Below are 17,340 nucleotides of genomic sequence, written 5' to 3'. Positions count from 1 at the left end.
CTGCTGACTCCCAGTGACCCAGATTCCCTGGGAACTGTGCATGAGGCATGGTGTTCCTGAAGGGTGGGGTGGCTCTTGAAGGGGACCCAAGCTATCTAGGGAGAAACCTTTAAACCTCTTCATGTTGCCATTCAAAATGGCTCCCTGGGGCCTGATTCCTTAGTGGCTGCACCTGTGGTGACTCTCACCTAGTCAAATCTGACCCCCCTCATATCAGTTCTTGTGTCTCATACCTCGGAACACAACTTCAAGTCTCCTGGTGCCAAGGGCCAGCCTGCAGCAGCTAACCTAGCATGGGTCATCTTCTGCACTGGTTCTTCCCTAACACTCATCCAAATGCTTCTATACTATCCTCCAACTCAGTCCCACGAGTTACCCTCCCTGCTGGGCCTCCCACTCAAAGGTCAATGTAAACCAATCTCTTGTTGACTCCAGGTGGCTTTTCTGGTATATAGTTGCATGAGGAAAACACAAGGGAACAGAGGGCTTGCATTGTAGAGATGCTTTAATCATAGTGCTGACTGCCAGGCCTTTCTTTTAGATAATGCATGAAGTGCTACAGCCAATGGCCCCTAACCCTTGTCAGGAACTTGGCTGCTCCCACTTATGCCTGCTGAATCCAAAACACAAAGGAAGCTGCCGGTGTCCAGTTGGAGAAGTGCTTGCTGATGAGAGAAACTGCATTCCTCTTAAGGATTCGGCGTTCATGTTCCTGGTTGCCCCAACAGTGATTACTCAGGTACCACTCTGCTACAGGGACAGACAGAAAATAAGTGTCTCATAGGCTAGCTCTCAAGACACATGACTAGAGAGGATTCTGTAACAATAACCTGCAGTGACTCCGTCCTGGAACAGACTATAACCGACAGCTTACTAGAATGAGCCAAGAAATCTCTCCAGTGTTGAGAAGTAACAGCAAGCTGACTTGTAAACTTGCCTGCTTATCGTGGTCTCCCCAGTAAAGACAACCTAGTGTGTGCTGCTTGAAATGTGCATGTACTTCTGCATGACTAGCCAGATGAACTCAGATCCTATCCATCGCCACTGTATGAGCCCAACACCAGTGGGAAGAACTAGACTCCACCCTTGTGTTGTGAAAATATATAATCTGCTAAACCGTGGTTCAGAAAGTGAAATCTGTCCCTCGCAGCTCTGAAGGACTAGAGCAGTGATGGGCTGATCTAGGAATGTATCCTCATACTTTCTCCTCTCCCCTCCCCTCCCTGGGAAGCCTAGAAAGCCTACAGTAAATCTCAGACTTAAAGCACAACAGGACTAAGATTTCACTAATCTTCTTCTTTTCCTCTAACTCCAGGTATATCTGAAAAAGCTGCCCCCTGCAGCCAGGGGTGAAATGCTTCCTGAGCACAGAGTTTTCCCTCTTACCAATGTGGATTACTTGACGGCTATAGACTATTCAGTCCAGGATAAGTCCCTCTACTTTGCTGATCAGGAAGATGGCTACATCAGGCTGTTGAGAATCAAGGATTCAGGCAAACTGTCCTGGAAGAGAGTGGTGCCAGTGGGGGGCAGTGTGGTATCTCTAGCTCTCGACTGGCTGAGTGGCAACATCTACTGGATTGAGAGCCAGACTCCAGACATTCGAGTTGCAACTTCAAATGGCCGCTATGCTCTTGTGCTGATCAGCGAGGAGCTCCAGCACACAGTCTCTGTTGTGCTGCACCCACCTACTAGCATGATGTGCTTTGCTGACTTGGGTTTGGAGAACCATCGTGCTGGCCCAAAGATCGAGTGTGCTTCCATGGATGGAAGCCAAAGGAAGGTGCTCTGGAGAAAATCCCAAATGCCAGTTGGCCTAACTTTTGGAGACTTTGGCACTCGGCTCTACTGGGCTGACCATGGTAGGTACAGGAGACCTGGCTCTCCTGGAGAATACAGGAGCTTGCCAATGTGGCTCCACTAAGCTGCAGAGTCTCTTGCTATGGTTAGTGTACTACTGCGTGTTCACTGCAAGGCCTCTTACAAGCCTATTTGAGACCATGTAGTCTGGTTCCAATACATCTATTCCTGTAGGCAAGCATTGCTTTAGCCAAACAGAATGTCTGATCTTCTGTGGAAGATGGCAAAACCACAGCTCAGAATTGCAAACTTAGTAACCCAAATGCTGCTTGGCTATACTGTAGTGGACATAGCAGTGTAAAGTGGTATGCTGTACCACTGCTGGGTGGCATCCTAAAATCAAACTGCAGAGCTTAATAAGCCTGTTTCAAATGCATGCAATACTCTAATTGGGAGCATAACAAAATTAGAATTGGTGGCCACAGCTGGTATGTGGCTAGATATTAATAGAGAACACTGACTTATGGGACATTGGAAAGGCCAGGCCTCTCAGCAAAGCAGTGAGGCCACTCTTTGAGGGGCATTACACTAGCCTGCAACCTGCAAGCCTCTATAAGTCACAGAACTGCCCCACCAGGGCTTGGTGACACTACACAAGCATGCGCCCCATTATTGTCTAGGGTTGAGACATGCTGTTCATTAACACCTCTTGCTTCACGTCTTTAATCCAGCCTAGCTGGATAACAGTTACATTGACACAGATGTGTCAATCTTCATCTCTGAAACATGAACAAGATGTTTCCTCTTGTAGCAAAAGGTGTTGTCGAAAGCATTCAGCTGGATGGTTCCAGGTTCAGGCTAATTCGGGGAGGGCTGCATGGCCTCACACTCTTCGCGGCAGGTGAAGGAATGATGGTCTGGACAACCCCAACCCGCAATGGTAAGCCAGTTGCAACAACAGACCCTTCCATAACATCCCTTAAACTAATAAAAGGAACATGTCCAAGGAGAGCAGCTCTTAGAATAGATAGTTCTATATTGGGGTGGGAGGAGTCCCTAACTCTGTAAATTGATAGCATGTTGTCCTATGCCTACCAATGATCACTTGCATCTAGATTCAAATGTGGGCTTAATCTTAAATTAGTCTTTTCTCCCTCATGCTCCCCTCCCTGGCTTATGACCACTGAGTATGGGGAAGTGCCCAATTAATCCAGCTTGGTGTGGGTTTTAACAGATCCCTACCAATCTTGGATTGGTTTGAGCATACTGGCTTTCTGCCACAGTGTACTGGGCTTCCAACTGAAGTTTTTCCTAGGTTAGGACAAGAAGGGGGTAGTAACTAAAACTCTGCACTCTTAACGCACAAATTGGATTTCTGCAAGTGGTTCCTAATGTAGCCCGCCTTTGGGCGGGCAGGGAGAGAACCTCCTATGTAGAGCCTTTGGATCATAGTGTTGTAAATTCTCCTGTCTCAAGCTGGAGTGAGACAGTTCTAGTTCTGGATGTCTTCTGGCAGACCCATTCTGAATGTGTAGAGGAGACATCTTAAACTTCTGGCTCAAACTGCCAGTTTCTAGCAGATCCTTGTAGCCTAGGAAAAATTATCATATTGGTTCGCACACCTCACTGTTGGCCTTGCGTGTATAATTAGAGCAAGCAGAAAGCATACTTGTAGCACTGATTCAGTGCCCTTCTGTCTGCTAGGCTCAACTAGAGTGTGGCATAGCAAACTGGAACTCATTGAAAACTGGTGGTTTCAAGTGGACCAGAAGATTGTGGACTTGAAAATCTACAGCAAGTTCACCCAACAAGGTGAGTCTAAAACTCTGCTGTGGTATAAAGGGGTGAAATCCTGATAAAACCAGAATTAATTCCTCCTAGAGACTGTCTCCATGGCATTAAGTTGGTCTACCTGTGTCTTGTCTCCTCTTCTTGGTCTCCCTCCACTTGAGGTGATGACCACCATATGAAAGGCATACAGTTGAGCCCCAGTCCAGACCACCTCCTGCTGACTGACCTCCATTCAGGAGACTTACATCTTGTTTAAGAATGGTATTCACCATTGTCACGCTTATTTGCCATTCATAGGCAGTAATGGCTGTTCGGAGAACAACGGGGGGTGCAGCCAGCTCTGCTTGCCAAACCATCAGGGAAGGGTCTGCAAATGTACTGTCAGGTACCGTCTGGAGCATGGTACTGAATGTACTAGAGCTGTGACGTGCCCTGAACCGCTTGAAGCCTGCAAAGATCGTCTGAAATGCTTTACCAGGGAGCAAGCTTGTGATGGCCACAATGACTGCTTGGATGGATCTGATGAGCTGGCTTGTGAGTAACTTCTGTCACACACAGTGCAGCACACCTAGAGTTCTAGCACCAGAGACTTGTAACAGCCCATAAACATTAGTTTCATGCCCTCTGCTTAGGGATACTAACCCTAACCAAATCTTCCCTACCCCATTCTCTTTGTCTTGGTAGCTTAAAACAGCTACTGGTCAATTAGTCTAGTAGTCTTCATGTCTACCAAACATGCCTTGGTATCACTGGTCTGCAATGTGAAACCTGCATCCTTCTCCAACAGAAGACAGGGTGATAGGCAGCGATGTCTCTGAAGCGCGACACTGATCCCTGTTGCCCAAGGGATGCAGGAAACTCTTCCAATGCCCCTGGAACTCTAACGCTTCTATAGCCACCAGCCTCTGTCCAAACACACTAAACCCCTCTGGATTCATTACCAAAGACACTGATCATCTCTGCCAGCAGTGAGGCAGACAAGGTGAAAGGTCCCACAAGCTAATGCAGTACATTATCCCAGATAACTTTAGCTCTTCCCTCTACTTGTCCCACTTCCAAGCTATACTGAGAGCTTATCCTTTAATCCACTTAAGATAAACTAAACTTCAAATCAGCTCTTGATATGAAACTGGATCAAATACTCTCTTCCTCCAGGTAACTACTTGGACAGAGAGAAACCAAGATCTACAACAGCCCCAACTCCAGCAAAGCCGGGCTTTGGAGAGGAAGAAGCACTAGCACCAACACGTGTCCAGACAACCACCAGAAGACCTATCACCGGAACCCGATACCTGCACCCAAAAGGGACCAAATACCCCAGAAGAAAAACCCCAGCGATCCAGACCCTGCCCCCATACAGAGAAAGCAAGACCACTGTGTCTAGTATGTGGGAATATACAGAAGAACCTTCTCCATCACCTGAGGGCACTGAAAGTGGTTCAGAGCCCCAACCTTGCAGCAGTGAAACCTGTAACATGAGAGGGGACTGCACCATTGAAGGGGACAGAGTGAAGTGTAGCTGCATGTTGGGGTACAGTGGTGATTATTGTGAAAAGACCACAGTCAAATCTACCACTGGTCCCATTATCTTGGGCATAGCTATAGTCTTGCTTATAGTCCTGGCAATGGTGGGAGCTTTCGTCTACATGAGGAGGCAGCACACTCGAAAGAGGTAAGACTCTCTCTCTCTCTCTCTCTCTCTCTCATGTCTGACTTATGAGAATTGTTTCCACCAGCTGATCGCTGGCTACCTGAATGTTCAGTCTCTAAAATAAAGCTTCAGCAGTAATAGAGCTTGTTGACTGAACCAAATGTCAGTATTAAGCATTCGTGAAAGTATGCTGTGCAGTATGTTACAGCAGCGGGGGGTGGGGGGGAGCCTGGGTCTGATTCCTCCAGATGCTCTGAACCACTCACAAAGCACAAACAAGGTGTCTAACTCCATGCTGTGCAGGTGGTCATAACAGTCCTGTCTGGTCTGGTTCTGTGAATCTATGTAGCAAGCAGTTGTGACCTGGCTGCTCACACTGGACTGTATTGCGAACAGGTGCCTCCTACACACATGGACTATTAAACACACCCTTGTTTGGGAGGGGGGGGTGTCTTGGGACTGTTTCTAAGGAAAAGAACCTCTCCAAACAGCTTAACCTGATGTATGCCAACAGGGGCTTCCTCAGGGCTGTCTCAACTTACAAGCCTTGTGTGGCTGGGGTGCCTTCCTATTCCCTAATGTGGCATCTAGCAGAGGAGCAGCCTTGATGTTGATATAGTACAGAGTAAACTCTCCTTCAAAGCACAAGGATGGCTCTAAACAAGTAAAGCTGGATGCAATAAAATACTGTCCATGCCATCAAAAGCTATTGCTGTTGGCCTTTCCCCAGGCCACCCTCGAGGCTTGTCAGATCCAAGCTTCTTAAAAATCAGTAAATCAGAGCTCCAGGTCACCTGGCCCAGACTGGGGGCTGTGAATGGGTTGCTTCCTTCACCTCTTCATCTCTGTCCTCCATTCTTGTCACTTCTTATGGAGACTCCACACCAAGTCAGAGGGTGAAAAGGTGATCCTGACTGGTACCTACTCCATACAGGTTAGAGCAGGGCCTTTCCCAGCTGCTTCTGCAGACCAGCTCCTAAAATCCTATGGGCCATCAATCCTCATGTGCCAACCATGAGGGGTTCACTGGCACTACTGGGAACTTAGTGCAGTGTCAGGGGAACAATCTTGAATTCAACTGGCATAAAATGTCTGCCACAACTGTCTACAGCATGGTGTGACGTTTGAATCGCTAAATTGTGGCAAAGCACTGCTAACAGTACAGCTCCATTAGAGCCAGAAACTGTATCCATCTTGAGACATACCAGTACTAGGCCTGGTCAAGTTAACATGCTAACTGTATACCTCCAATTTAAAATGTAGATGTGCTCTCAACGTGTCTTGCACATGCATTTGGTTTTGTTCCAATAGCTTGTTTCCTGGAGAGCTGTAAATAGAAATACTCCTAGAACTGCAGGCCTAAAGACTGCTACGACCAATCTTGCTAGACAACTTAATGGTTAACCTGGGGATCATGGAATGCCAGATCCATATCGGGAGGGTTTCAATGCATTAGACTCCAGCTTCTTGCAATATGATGCAACAAGGCTCTACACCTGACACCCTACAAGCATTGCCTCAAGCCCATTCCCACTGCAGGATTGTGTGGCTGGTGGTAGGGAGGGGTAAGACTTCTTAGGGCAACAGGAGGCACATGTCTGTCTAGAATGGGACTTGGCAAACACTGACCAGTGCTTCCATGACTCAGCTTAGTGTGTGAGGCCCTGCTGTCAAAAGCCACCTGCACCTGTGGTGTCCCTGAATTGCTATTTTGAATAGCAATTCTCATGCTAGGTTTTTGGTCCAAGGCTCCTACAGAGGACTGACAGCTCATTGCATTGTAGCTAGTAGGAACCAATGGAGTGCAACTGCTTCAGAAGTGTTTACTCTCCCAATGCAGGACCTCCAGTACAGCATCCTCTAGGACTCTGACCAGCTACCACAAGGACAGCGACCTCGGGGAAGAAGAGAACCTCACAAACAATGAGACCTTCATCAATGAAGCCTATGACAGAGAACAGGTGAGAAGGCAACTGAAGAGTCTCCTAGACTCCAGGACCTCTGACTTGGTCAGCCAAGCATCCCATGGGCCTGACCTACCTTTAGGCAGACCCACACATGGGGTATCTGACTCCCCCTTTCTAGAGGGTGGGGAAGGAGTGCTACTTCTATTGGCACAGGGCCTAAATGTGCCTGTGAACATATCCAACCTTTCTCAAAGCCCTTTTAAAAGATCCAGTAGCTTAAATGCACACCCAATGTCCTGTACTAGATAAAGCTGCACTGCACCAAACAGGGGAAGACACTGACCACTAAGCATCCAAGCTCAGGCTTACAGGGGCAGAACTTCCTAAGGCAAATGCTGCTACACCATTAAAAATTAGAGTCTTGGTGCCCTAACTGCTCCAAGGACTGGAAATGGCCACTATTTTGGCTTGCATCTAAGAAGCCTCTTGGATGGAGACCAAGGACCAGCAGCTCTTCACTTATTGCAAAACCTTGCATGGGTTGATCACATGGGCAGTAAACTAGCCAGGTCCTCAGGCACAGGGCACCACTCCCCAACTAACAGATGGCAGTGCAGTGTGGGGGAGACTAATTGTGCCTTTGGCATACAATCTAATGCTTTCTTTCTCCTTTCAGGCGCTAGTAACTCCTATGAAGATGGAATAACTTCATGTTGAAAAGTGAAATTCTCTCAATAAAGTAACACTTGCAGAATCCTCTAGTGTCTTGCCACATCCCTCAGCTTAGTATTGGTGCAAATGCTGGTCAGTAAATAGTTCCTGGTCAATGTCTCTTCAGGTATGGATGTTCTGATGCAAATATGGCTACTTGTACAGATGTGACAAAACATGAATATGCATAAGTGACATGCAATTGGGTGGCTATAGCTCTTCTGTAGGTCCAGGGTCAGCCTCACCTTGCAAGGACAGTGCTTTTACCCAAGAGTAACTGAAGGAAAAGCCTGGAGTTTGTAACTCCAGAGTAGAGCTGCAGATTTGGCTTGAGCAGCCTGGGTAAGCGGTAAGCTTGCAGAACTGGTGGTTGATGCTAAACCCCAACAGTACAGAAGACCCCCTGTCAATACTAATGAAATGGGAGCCACACAGTGTCTTTCAAGTGGAGTAAAATTAACCCTTTTTCCCATGGCTCTTAGTCAAGCATGTCTGATCAGTTTTTTTTTTGTTGTTTTTTTTTTAACTGGGGTCTGCACCATCTGGGCTTCTAACAGACAAGGCCACAACTGTTCATCCAGAGAACTTTTGCCTTTGAAGTGCTCTGAGGTCACAGGGGTACACAGTATCTTAGACCTACACTCACCAAATGAGAGCATGTGTTTTTTGCCTCTGCCCTTCAGTAGAATGTGGCTTAATGGTCCTCCAGAAAACCCAGGTGAGTCCTTGTGCTAGGGTCCTAGCTTGCTAAACAAGGCCCTGCAGTGTGTGTGGAGAATGAAATCTCACCTGGATGCCCCAAACTTCCAGTGGGGAAGGAGAGACCCAACTAGGCTCAGGGTCCATTGGAGCCAGGAGTTATACAAATGCATACACAGATGTGGCTGGAGCTTGGCATGGTGCCTCCTGATGGAGGTGACTGGATGCTTCTAAGCAAGAGGTAGCATTGGGCAGGAGCAAAGCTGGGGAAAACCCCTCTGAACAAGGGGCCACCCTACATGCTGCCCTGCCTCAGGTAGGCTAGAAACCCTGCATACTTTCCTAAGCCCAGAGGGTCCCCTTCCAGGAAGGGTGAGCTAGTGAGGGGCATTGCAGAGAGGATGTTCCCATCACTAAATGGCCTGTGCACTATGGACATGTGCATGCTTCACTTGTACCCTGTGCCACTGGAGAGTTACCAGTGACCCAAAGGCTTACCCCTTGGGGTAGGATTCTGGAAGAGGGTCTAAGTGCAGGAGAGTCAGGTCTCAGGATGGGGTCTGCACCCAAGAGTGCTGGGACCCCACAGCTGGGGCAGGGGTTAAGCTCCAAGAGGCTTGGAGCAGCTGGGGCTGTAGGGGCCTGGATTCCCTTCACAGCTTTCTGGTGGGTGGCTGAAAGGGGACACCCAGCTGGATCTGTGACACCATCTGAATTGTAACAACTCCAGATGGTGACTTACCTCCTACCTTGGAGGTTCAAGGTGCTGTTGCCCTCAGGGACGGGGAGGGACCTTCAGAGGGAAGTGGCAGTAGCAGCTGTGCAAATAGTAGATGTTGGTGTGTCAATAGGGAATTGCTGTTGTAGCAGGACTCTCTCTCTCCCTCCCAGACTGTTCACTACAACCTGCCTCTTGAAACCTGCTGTTTCAACCCCACATAGCACCTGCCTGAGGTGCTAATCTCCCCAAAGGGGAGGGAGTCATCTAACAGAGCTGGGCAAAACTAAACATTTTTGGGAGAACAAACTAACACTGCTTTGGGGTGAAAAGATTTGGAGTCCAAACAGTTTGCTTTGACCATTTTGGAACCTTTTCTTTTTCACTTCAAAAGAGCATTAAGGCAGAGGGTTAATGCCATCCCAAGGAGGTGAACAGTGTGCTTGCTACAGGAAACTGGCCAAATCTCTGCCTGCTGGCTTCATGCTCCTTGGGGTGGGAGCTGGAAGCTCTCCAGCTTGGGAGCAGAGTGGGTCAAGCTGTTCTGCCTGTCAGTTACAGAAGCTGTGCTAGTTCATGCATTAGTTTCTAGCATTTGGTTGGAGATTTTATCTAAGCCCTAGAGCTGCTCTGTAGAGCTAGAACTGGAGGGCAGGAATGGCCCTGCCTGCTGGAGAAAGGGGGTGAAGAGTAGCTTGTACAAGCAGCACAGGGCTAAGAGGAAAGGTGGTATAATTACTGCAGCACATCACAACCCATTGACATGGGGATGGGGTCCAGATGCCAGTGTGGATGACCACTCCTAGCTCCAATCTGGCTGTGGAAGTGGAAACAGACTGCTGGGCCCTGGAAAAGCCCATCTCCCTAGGGACAGTGTGAAGCCAGATGAGCAGGGGTGGGGAGGTCTAGGCAGCCCCCTTGACCCTGTGCAGGTAGCTGATCCTTGCACAACACTCCATCTAATGGAGTCATTGTAGGAGGTACAAAGGCTTGGGCACTAAGACAGCAGGCTTAGAGCTACTCTCTAACCCACCACACAGGAATGGGGAGAGGAAGGTTGGGTTTTGTCTAGTAGCTGTGATGCACTGTCAGTGCCTGCTCATCTCCAGCTAGACCAGTCCCAGGCACTGTTCCATCCAGATGCCCCAGCCAGGGCACATGGTAGACCTGTAGGAACTCCTAAAGTGAGCACTCCTAGTAGACTCTAGGGTGGTACAGTAATATGCCCTCAGAAGGCCCTATTGGGCCAGACACCAGTCTCTCCACACCCCGTTACCTCCCCAAGACAGCTTACAGTCTGGCTAGTGTGGGGATTAATGCCAAGGTCAGGGGCAGGACCTGGAAGAGAATCCAGCTGCTGGGACTCCTTGTCCCTGCACCAGCATAATGGTGGTGCACGTAGAACACTACTAGTCTAAAAGCAGATAACAGCGCAATAACACTGCTGTTGCTACACCCGCTCAAGGCCTAATTCACACTTACACATCTTTGCCATACTTATTGTCAAGGGAACTACAGAAAGTAAAAGGTCCTGGTTTACTCAGCTGAGCACTCTGAACATTTGTACCAGCGAATGCCTCTCAGCAGCCCAGGGTCTAAATCAGACATAGGGTAGAAGAGTACTGGCAGGGTTGTGAAGCGCAGTTGGAGCTGTGCTGACAGGCAGAGATTTACAGACAGCACCAGCCATAACAGAGAAACTAAAGCTTGCAGGGAAGCTTATTCATGCCTCACTGCAGGAAAAGGCTATAGGATTTGACCCCCTGAGAAACAGTGCAGGATTGCAAGGCTGAACTGACTGTCTTAAAATGACTCTGTAACACATGGCTCACAGGTAGGAACCCTGCAATACTTGCCCTGTGAGAGCAGAGGTGACTGGTCAAATAAACATTTGCAAGGGCAAACTCCTTCTGTAAGTGGAGGCATGAGAAGGATCAGACAAGTTGTAAGTGTGTCAGGTGCTAGTGCAGGCTTGTGTAGGATAAAAGGTGCAGTGAAGCTGCAGTTGAATCAGTCTCTTGCATTGCACACAACATGAGTGACAGATTGGGATGATGCACTTTTTTAAACCCATACCTCTCCCCTCTTTTCAGGCCCAAAAGGCAGATGGTGCCTGTAGTTTGCAATGACCTGTGCTAAAAGTTAGGTTGTCCTTGTTTTTACTCCTCTTCAGAAGGTAACAGGCAATGCAACTTACCTTGATCACTTTTGTAAAAGCAGGCTTAGCCAACCCCCCTTTCCTCTGCCCTGACTCTAACCCCAAATCTGTAGCAAAGACAGGGACAATTGGGAGGGGGTTAGCCCCTACTGCACCTGTGAACTGCCAGGTCTAGAGCCCTGGCTGCTGTGTTTAGCCTCAATGAGCAGCCAGCTGATACCTGTTAGTGAACTGAAATGTGTCTAGCCCCTGCCAGGTGCTGGGCTGCAGGGACTCATTTACTGTGGTCAGCACTGGGGACAGGGTCAGTCTCAGCCAATACAATTCAGACCATTGACTCTTTGTACATCTAATAGAGATGCATACTCTGGGTTGTGTCTACACAGCCATGTCAGCCCAGGCTACAGCCTAATCCTGTTCTTGCATGATCCACATACCAGTGGTGCTAAGCAAGGGTTTAGCCCTAAGTCCAGGAGCTGCTGAGACTGTTTTAAGGTGGGACCCAGGGTTTGACCCCCATTGCTTTAATGTGTCCATGCTGTCTCACCTTGACTTTGGGTCCCCAATGGCCTCTCAATGTATCCCAGAGTTCCTGGTGGCAGAGGAGTAGTGCTGCGGGCAGCCAGCATGGAGGCCAGAAGCACCATAGCTGCTGAGCTGAGTGGAAACCTTGTTCCTGCTCCTCTTGCAGTGGCAGCAGCTTCACTGGCTGCTGTTCAGTTTTGATCCCTGCTCTGGACAGGCAGGAGGCACCCCTGGCTTCTGGGATGGTCAGGTTGCATGGGAGGTCACCCCTTCCTCCCCTCCCCTGGTTATGCTGAGCTGGGAGCTCTCCCACCCCCAGGAGCTTCCTGGGCAGGGGCACCTGCCAGCATGCACTGTGAGGGCAGTGAGTGGAATCCAGCCTCAAAACTTCCCCACATTCTCCAGGAGGGCTGGGATAATGGGTCCCATGTGGGGTGCTGGAGCCCACTGCACCTCAAGCTCTGGGGATGCAGTTGGCTGTTCCATAGCCAGCAACAGTCTAACTGTTTTTCCTCTGAAACCTGCATGTTATGTCTAACCGCAAAACAGACATTAGTGAAGACGTTTGGTTGGTTTTTTAAACATCCCCTTTTAAAAACTAAGTCTTGCAAAGAGTCACTGGAATAGTCCCACAGCCCTGGAGAGGGATGTGCTAATTACCCTCAGAACAGGGGCATTTTCCTGCCACTGTGACTCAGCCTAGCAGTGGAAACCCCAGTTCTCAGGTTAGATGGTAGTTCAGCGTAAAGCCTTCTCACACCAGTCTTTCTCCTGAGCCAGCCACCACAGGAGCTGCTGACCCACCTTGTGTGGACCAGGTGGCTCTCTGCACACCCACAAGGAACAGCTCTGAGGGAGGACAAAACACTCCACTTCCATCATCACTTCTGGCAGTAGCATGTCACTTCATTAGTCATGTCAGTGAGGTCTCAGGCCCAAGAGCTGCCTTTGATAGACTCTAAATATTGCTGTGTAGTTATGGGAAACCCATGCACCTGCCCTCAGTATGTTTTCTGCTTGTTTCCTTGATCTCCTGTGTGGATTACACACTTGGGCTTGGATCATGAAACCTGCTAGTTAAATTGAAACTTGTAATACAAAAAGCATAAATTAAACCCCAGTTCCTCTCCTAGCCCCCATGGCCTAGACCAAATGGCACCCCCGGCTAGGAGTGGCTTCAGCATCCCACCCCCCCTCACACATATGCCCTGCTGCCATTAAACTTTTGAATACCTTATTTTTTTAGTGTGGATGTAGCTCATTTCAGGACTTCGATGCATGATTTATCCCTGTCCTATAAGATACAAATTTAGAGATCCTAGCATGCAAATATATTTATTCATGCCATATCTAACCAAATAAATTCCTCAATTTCTTCTGCACTGGGACAATCACTACTGCCTAAAGCCTGGTCTACGTTCTGTTTCAGATATTTTCCCATCATGTTTGCCCCTTGCTACAAATGAGATTGCAATTGAGCCTTTTGCTTCCTATACTGAGCTCCTGAAGGCTTCCTTGGGGGCATCTTTTATTTTCTGCAGGGGAAAACAGCCAGTATTAGGGAGAACAAAAGTCTATGTTCTGCAGCCTTAGAAAGGCACCAAACATTATGTGTAAAGCACAGCAAGAGAAGTAACAGCATTTCTTTTCTATTGCTGTGTACATAGGAGTTCAATAGAGGTCTCTGGTGTCTCATTAAATTTGTCCTTTATTAGTTGCTGCTTACACTCTTCAACTCTTAAAACACGAGTACACTTTCACAATTACACAATAAAACAAGGTTCACAGTATCGCAGCTGAGCTCTCACTTCACTTGACTTTGTTCTTATAACTCACTGACTGCCTGGTGCCACCTGCCCTGTCCCGATGGATGGTGGTGGGTGAACTGCCAGCTTGGCAGGCTAGCCCCTGGCTGGGCCTGCCCCTCCCACCATCTGCCCCAGTCTCCCTGAGCACAGGACAGGCAGCCCAATCACCGGGTGGCATAGCTCCAGTGCCCACCCCTCCCCTCCCCTCCCCGCACCACCCCACATCCCGGTCACAGGCCGGCAGCCGCCTCAGCTGCAGCCGGCTTTCCAGAAGCCGGGAAGTCAGCCTGAGCAGGGGCTAAGGGGGAAGGACAAGCAGGACGGGGCCTCAGCACAGAGCATGGGTGTGGCCACGCTGGGCTGTTTGGGGAGGCACAGCCTGCCCCCTCCCACACACTATGTGTGCCACCCATGTCACCCTATATATACCCATGGGGGCATGGCTGACAACAATCTAGGAGGTTCAGGGAAAATGTGGTTCTGAAAAAGTCTGGAAGGTTCCACGAGATTCTACAAAGGTCCAGAACATTCTAGGAGGTTGGTGAAAAATGAACCCATGTACAGAATACCTAAAACATTTCACTTCACGCATTCTGTTTTCCCTTTTGTCACTAACAATGAAAAGAGCACTCGGAGCCCAGCGTCCCCTGCCAAGCCCAACACCTCAGGTGGTCGCTTGGGTCACCTGCCCCTAAATCCAGCCCTGCTCCCCATGCCTCTGTGCAAAGAAGTGAATGAATGCTAGAAATCAGCAGCGTACCCAATGTAAACACTGAAGCTGAGAAGGTGCTGATTACGTAGAGATACAATAACTAGACTGCAATAACCCCAGTCGTTTTCTGAATACTCTGTTGGTAATATCGCTGGCCAAGAATTGCCTATGCTGGTGGCTAGTTAGAGTCCTAACTAAACACATGCATATTCAAAAGTACTGCACACCCTGCATCTCCCAAGGATGTGGTGTTAGGCTCCTAAGTCACTTGGCCCAGATCCTCAAAGATTTTTAGGCTCCAAGCCATTACAGACAAGCCCTAGAAAATTTTGAAAATTTTATTCAAAGTAATTTAGGCACTTAGGAGCCTAAATCCCATTGACTTCCAATGAGCTGGAGGGTCTTAAGTCACATAGGTGTTTCTGAAGATTTTATCTGCCACCTCCCGCTAACTAAGTCACCATGGCCAGGCAGTAATGTGCAAATCATCAGTAATGCCACTCTTGCTCTGCTTCCACAGAAATATCCACCTCTTGTCCAGAGCCCACAAGAAATGGCTGCAGTTCCAGCTACTGGGTCCCAAACTCTCATCAGCCCCAGCTGCTGCAGCAGGAGGGTCCATCTGCACAGAGGCAGGGAGAGGTCCTTGCTGCTATTAGCCGGGCTCGGCACAGCGCCCCTTCCTGCCAGCCTTGGCCTCTCGCTGGCAGGGGCTCCTCTGCACTGCCCGCGTCCGTGTTGGTAGGGGCTGTATCTGCCCAGCCTGCCATGGCAGGGCTATAAATCTGAGTCGCAGGGCAGGGAGCGGCTGATGCTTCTTTCTCCCTCCAGCACATCCACGGGGTTGCTAAAGGACTTGGGAGCTGGCTTCTGGCTGCGGGGCATGAAGTCTCTGGAAGATACGGTGGCGGGGCCCGGCTGGCTGTGGTGGGGATATTTGGTGGTTGTCTTCTTTCTCCTGCACTCCTGGCAGCACTGGTGGAGGCTGAGTGCCAGGGAGAAGCCCCCGATGAGCTCCAGGCAGCTGCCCAGGTAGCCTAGCACCAGGCTGTAGCCCACCTCCAGGGTGCTGCCTGTGGGCGCGGGCAGGGCGCTGAGGTAGTGGTTGTACCACGAGACAGGGATGAGGCTCATCAGCCCAGAGGCGAAGAGTATCAGGCCGGAGAGGCCTGCCAGCAGATAGTGGGGTTCTTCCTGCCAGCAGCGCACCCCCAGAGCTGCCACCACCAGCCCCAGCACAGTCACAACCAGCGAGGAGACCATCAGCCCCTTGGCCACCTGCACTGGCTGCGTGGGGAAGTAGCCGAGTTCATCAGCCAGGCCGCACTGGCGCTGGCGTGTGCTCTGGGTCTCTTGGCAGAGTTCCCAGATGCCCTGCTGATAGACCACGTCAATGGGCTTGCCGGATATACTGCTCACCTGCCTCCAGCAAGGAGTCAGCGTGCTGACCAGGTTCAGCAGCAGGCCGCAGGGGCCCAGCACCAGGCCCACGATCATCACCGACGGCGTCCGCATGTTGCAGGGACCAGGGAGGAGGCAGGAATGGAACCACCGGCCCTGGTGCCCCGATGTGCTGGGGAGAGGAGAACCCAGTCACGGGATGGAAGGAGCAGCGCTGCTTCAGAGGCAGATAAAGCCGTGTCCGTCCCCGTCAGCTGCTGTGGTCTGCCCAGCACAGGGCCCTTCCTCCTGCGTGGCCCTGGCGCCTGCCCTGCCCACGCAGCCCAGAGCTGTTAGCCTCTGCGCAAGCCCTCCCCTGCTGGGTTTGTCAGCCCGGTCGCAGGGGGCATCGGCGGTACTGTTGGCTTCCTCTTTGCTCTGTTCCCAGCAGAAGGAAACTGGCTGCTCTGACCGAAACTGCTGCATGCACAGAGAAACCCAGCCCGGCCGTCAAACAAGTTCTGGGTGGTATTTTATGGGAGGGGAGGGGAGGGGAAGGCAGGGCTTCTCTACCCTTGCAGGTGAAACAGTAACCAGGAAGGAGCCCTAAAGCACTGACGAATGATCGCTGGGCAGGTGGGGACTGGTGTGAAGTGACTGCAGAAAAACCCTTTGCTGCTCCCAGCCTGTGCGTGGCTGGTTTCAATGGTGCTGAGCAAAGGTCTGCGCTTGGCTCCTGAGCAATAACAATGACAACCGCGCTGAAATCAGAGCTCAGGATGGCCGCATGGCCTGGATCTGCCTGGGCAGGAAACGTTACCCCCCCATCACGTGCCCTCCCAGAGGAACATTGGGGCACGTGTGGGGGTGCCCAGGCCCGTGGTGGGGCCTGGATCCAGCTGGAGCACACCCTGGAGAGGTCAATAGAGGACTGGATCCCTTCTGTTGTGGGTAGAGCAACACGCCACCCACGTTAGAGCTTGGCGCAGATATGAAAGGGCCCTTTGTCCAGGGGTCTGCGTGGCTATACCGGATTTACAGCTGTATGAGCCCAGCTCTATAGGGGCTGTCTGGCCTCAGTGCCGCTGTTCCCACTCTTCTCTTACCAGGCCAAGAGTCCTAGTTAGGCTTTCAACTCGGTGGGAAGACGCTGCAGCACGTAGTCAGGCAGAGCACCCAGCACTGCCGCTGACTCCAGGGAGCGCCGCTGAGCGTGCTGCACCGTGAAACACAAGCGGCTCGTGCAGGAGCCTCAGTAAGGATTTGGGGTGTGTCTACACTGCAACTAAAAACCAGTTGACTTGGGCGCACAGGGCTCAGGCTAAGGGGCTGTTTAATTGTGGGGTCAGCATGTGGGACTCTCCAACCTCGCAGGGGCCTACAGCCCCAGCTCCAGCCCGAGCCCAGAAATCTCCACAGCAATGACACAGCCCCGCAGCCCGAGTCGGCTGGGATGGGCCAGCTGCGGGTGTCTAACTGC

At 50.4% G+C, this 17,340-nt stretch overlaps 1 protein-coding gene and 1 long non-coding RNA gene across 2 annotated transcripts; one reads left to right on the top strand and one right to left on the bottom strand.

Annotated features, from left to right (window-relative positions):
• The first annotated feature begins 1,808 nt into the window (after positions 1-1,808).
• On the top strand, positions 1,809-3,606 carry LOC116830441 (uncharacterized). The gene is made up of 3 exons (XR_004375002.1): positions 1,809-1,862; positions 2,612-2,740; positions 3,505-3,606. It is a non-coding gene; the product is annotated as an uncharacterized LOC116830441 (long non-coding RNA).
• A 10,443-nt stretch (positions 3,607-14,049) lies between these two features.
• CLDN23 (claudin 23) lies at positions 14,050-16,335 on the bottom strand. Its single transcript, XM_032789919.2, has one exon. The coding sequence runs from the start codon at positions 15,993-15,995 to the stop codon at positions 15,258-15,260; it is 738 nt and encodes a 245-aa protein (XP_032645810.1). The 5' UTR covers positions 15,996-16,335; the 3' UTR covers positions 14,050-15,257.
• Positions 16,336-17,340: the final 1,005 nt, after the last annotated feature.

Source organism: Chelonoidis abingdonii, chromosome 5, assembly GCF_003597395.2.
Source record: "Chelonoidis abingdonii isolate Lonesome George chromosome 5, CheloAbing_2.0, whole genome shotgun sequence".
In the NCBI taxonomy this organism is placed as follows: domain Eukaryota; kingdom Metazoa; phylum Chordata; order Testudines; family Testudinidae; genus Chelonoidis; species Chelonoidis abingdonii.
Note: the sequence above shows the minus strand (reverse complement) of the source record. Positions and strands in the feature narration are given on the sequence as shown.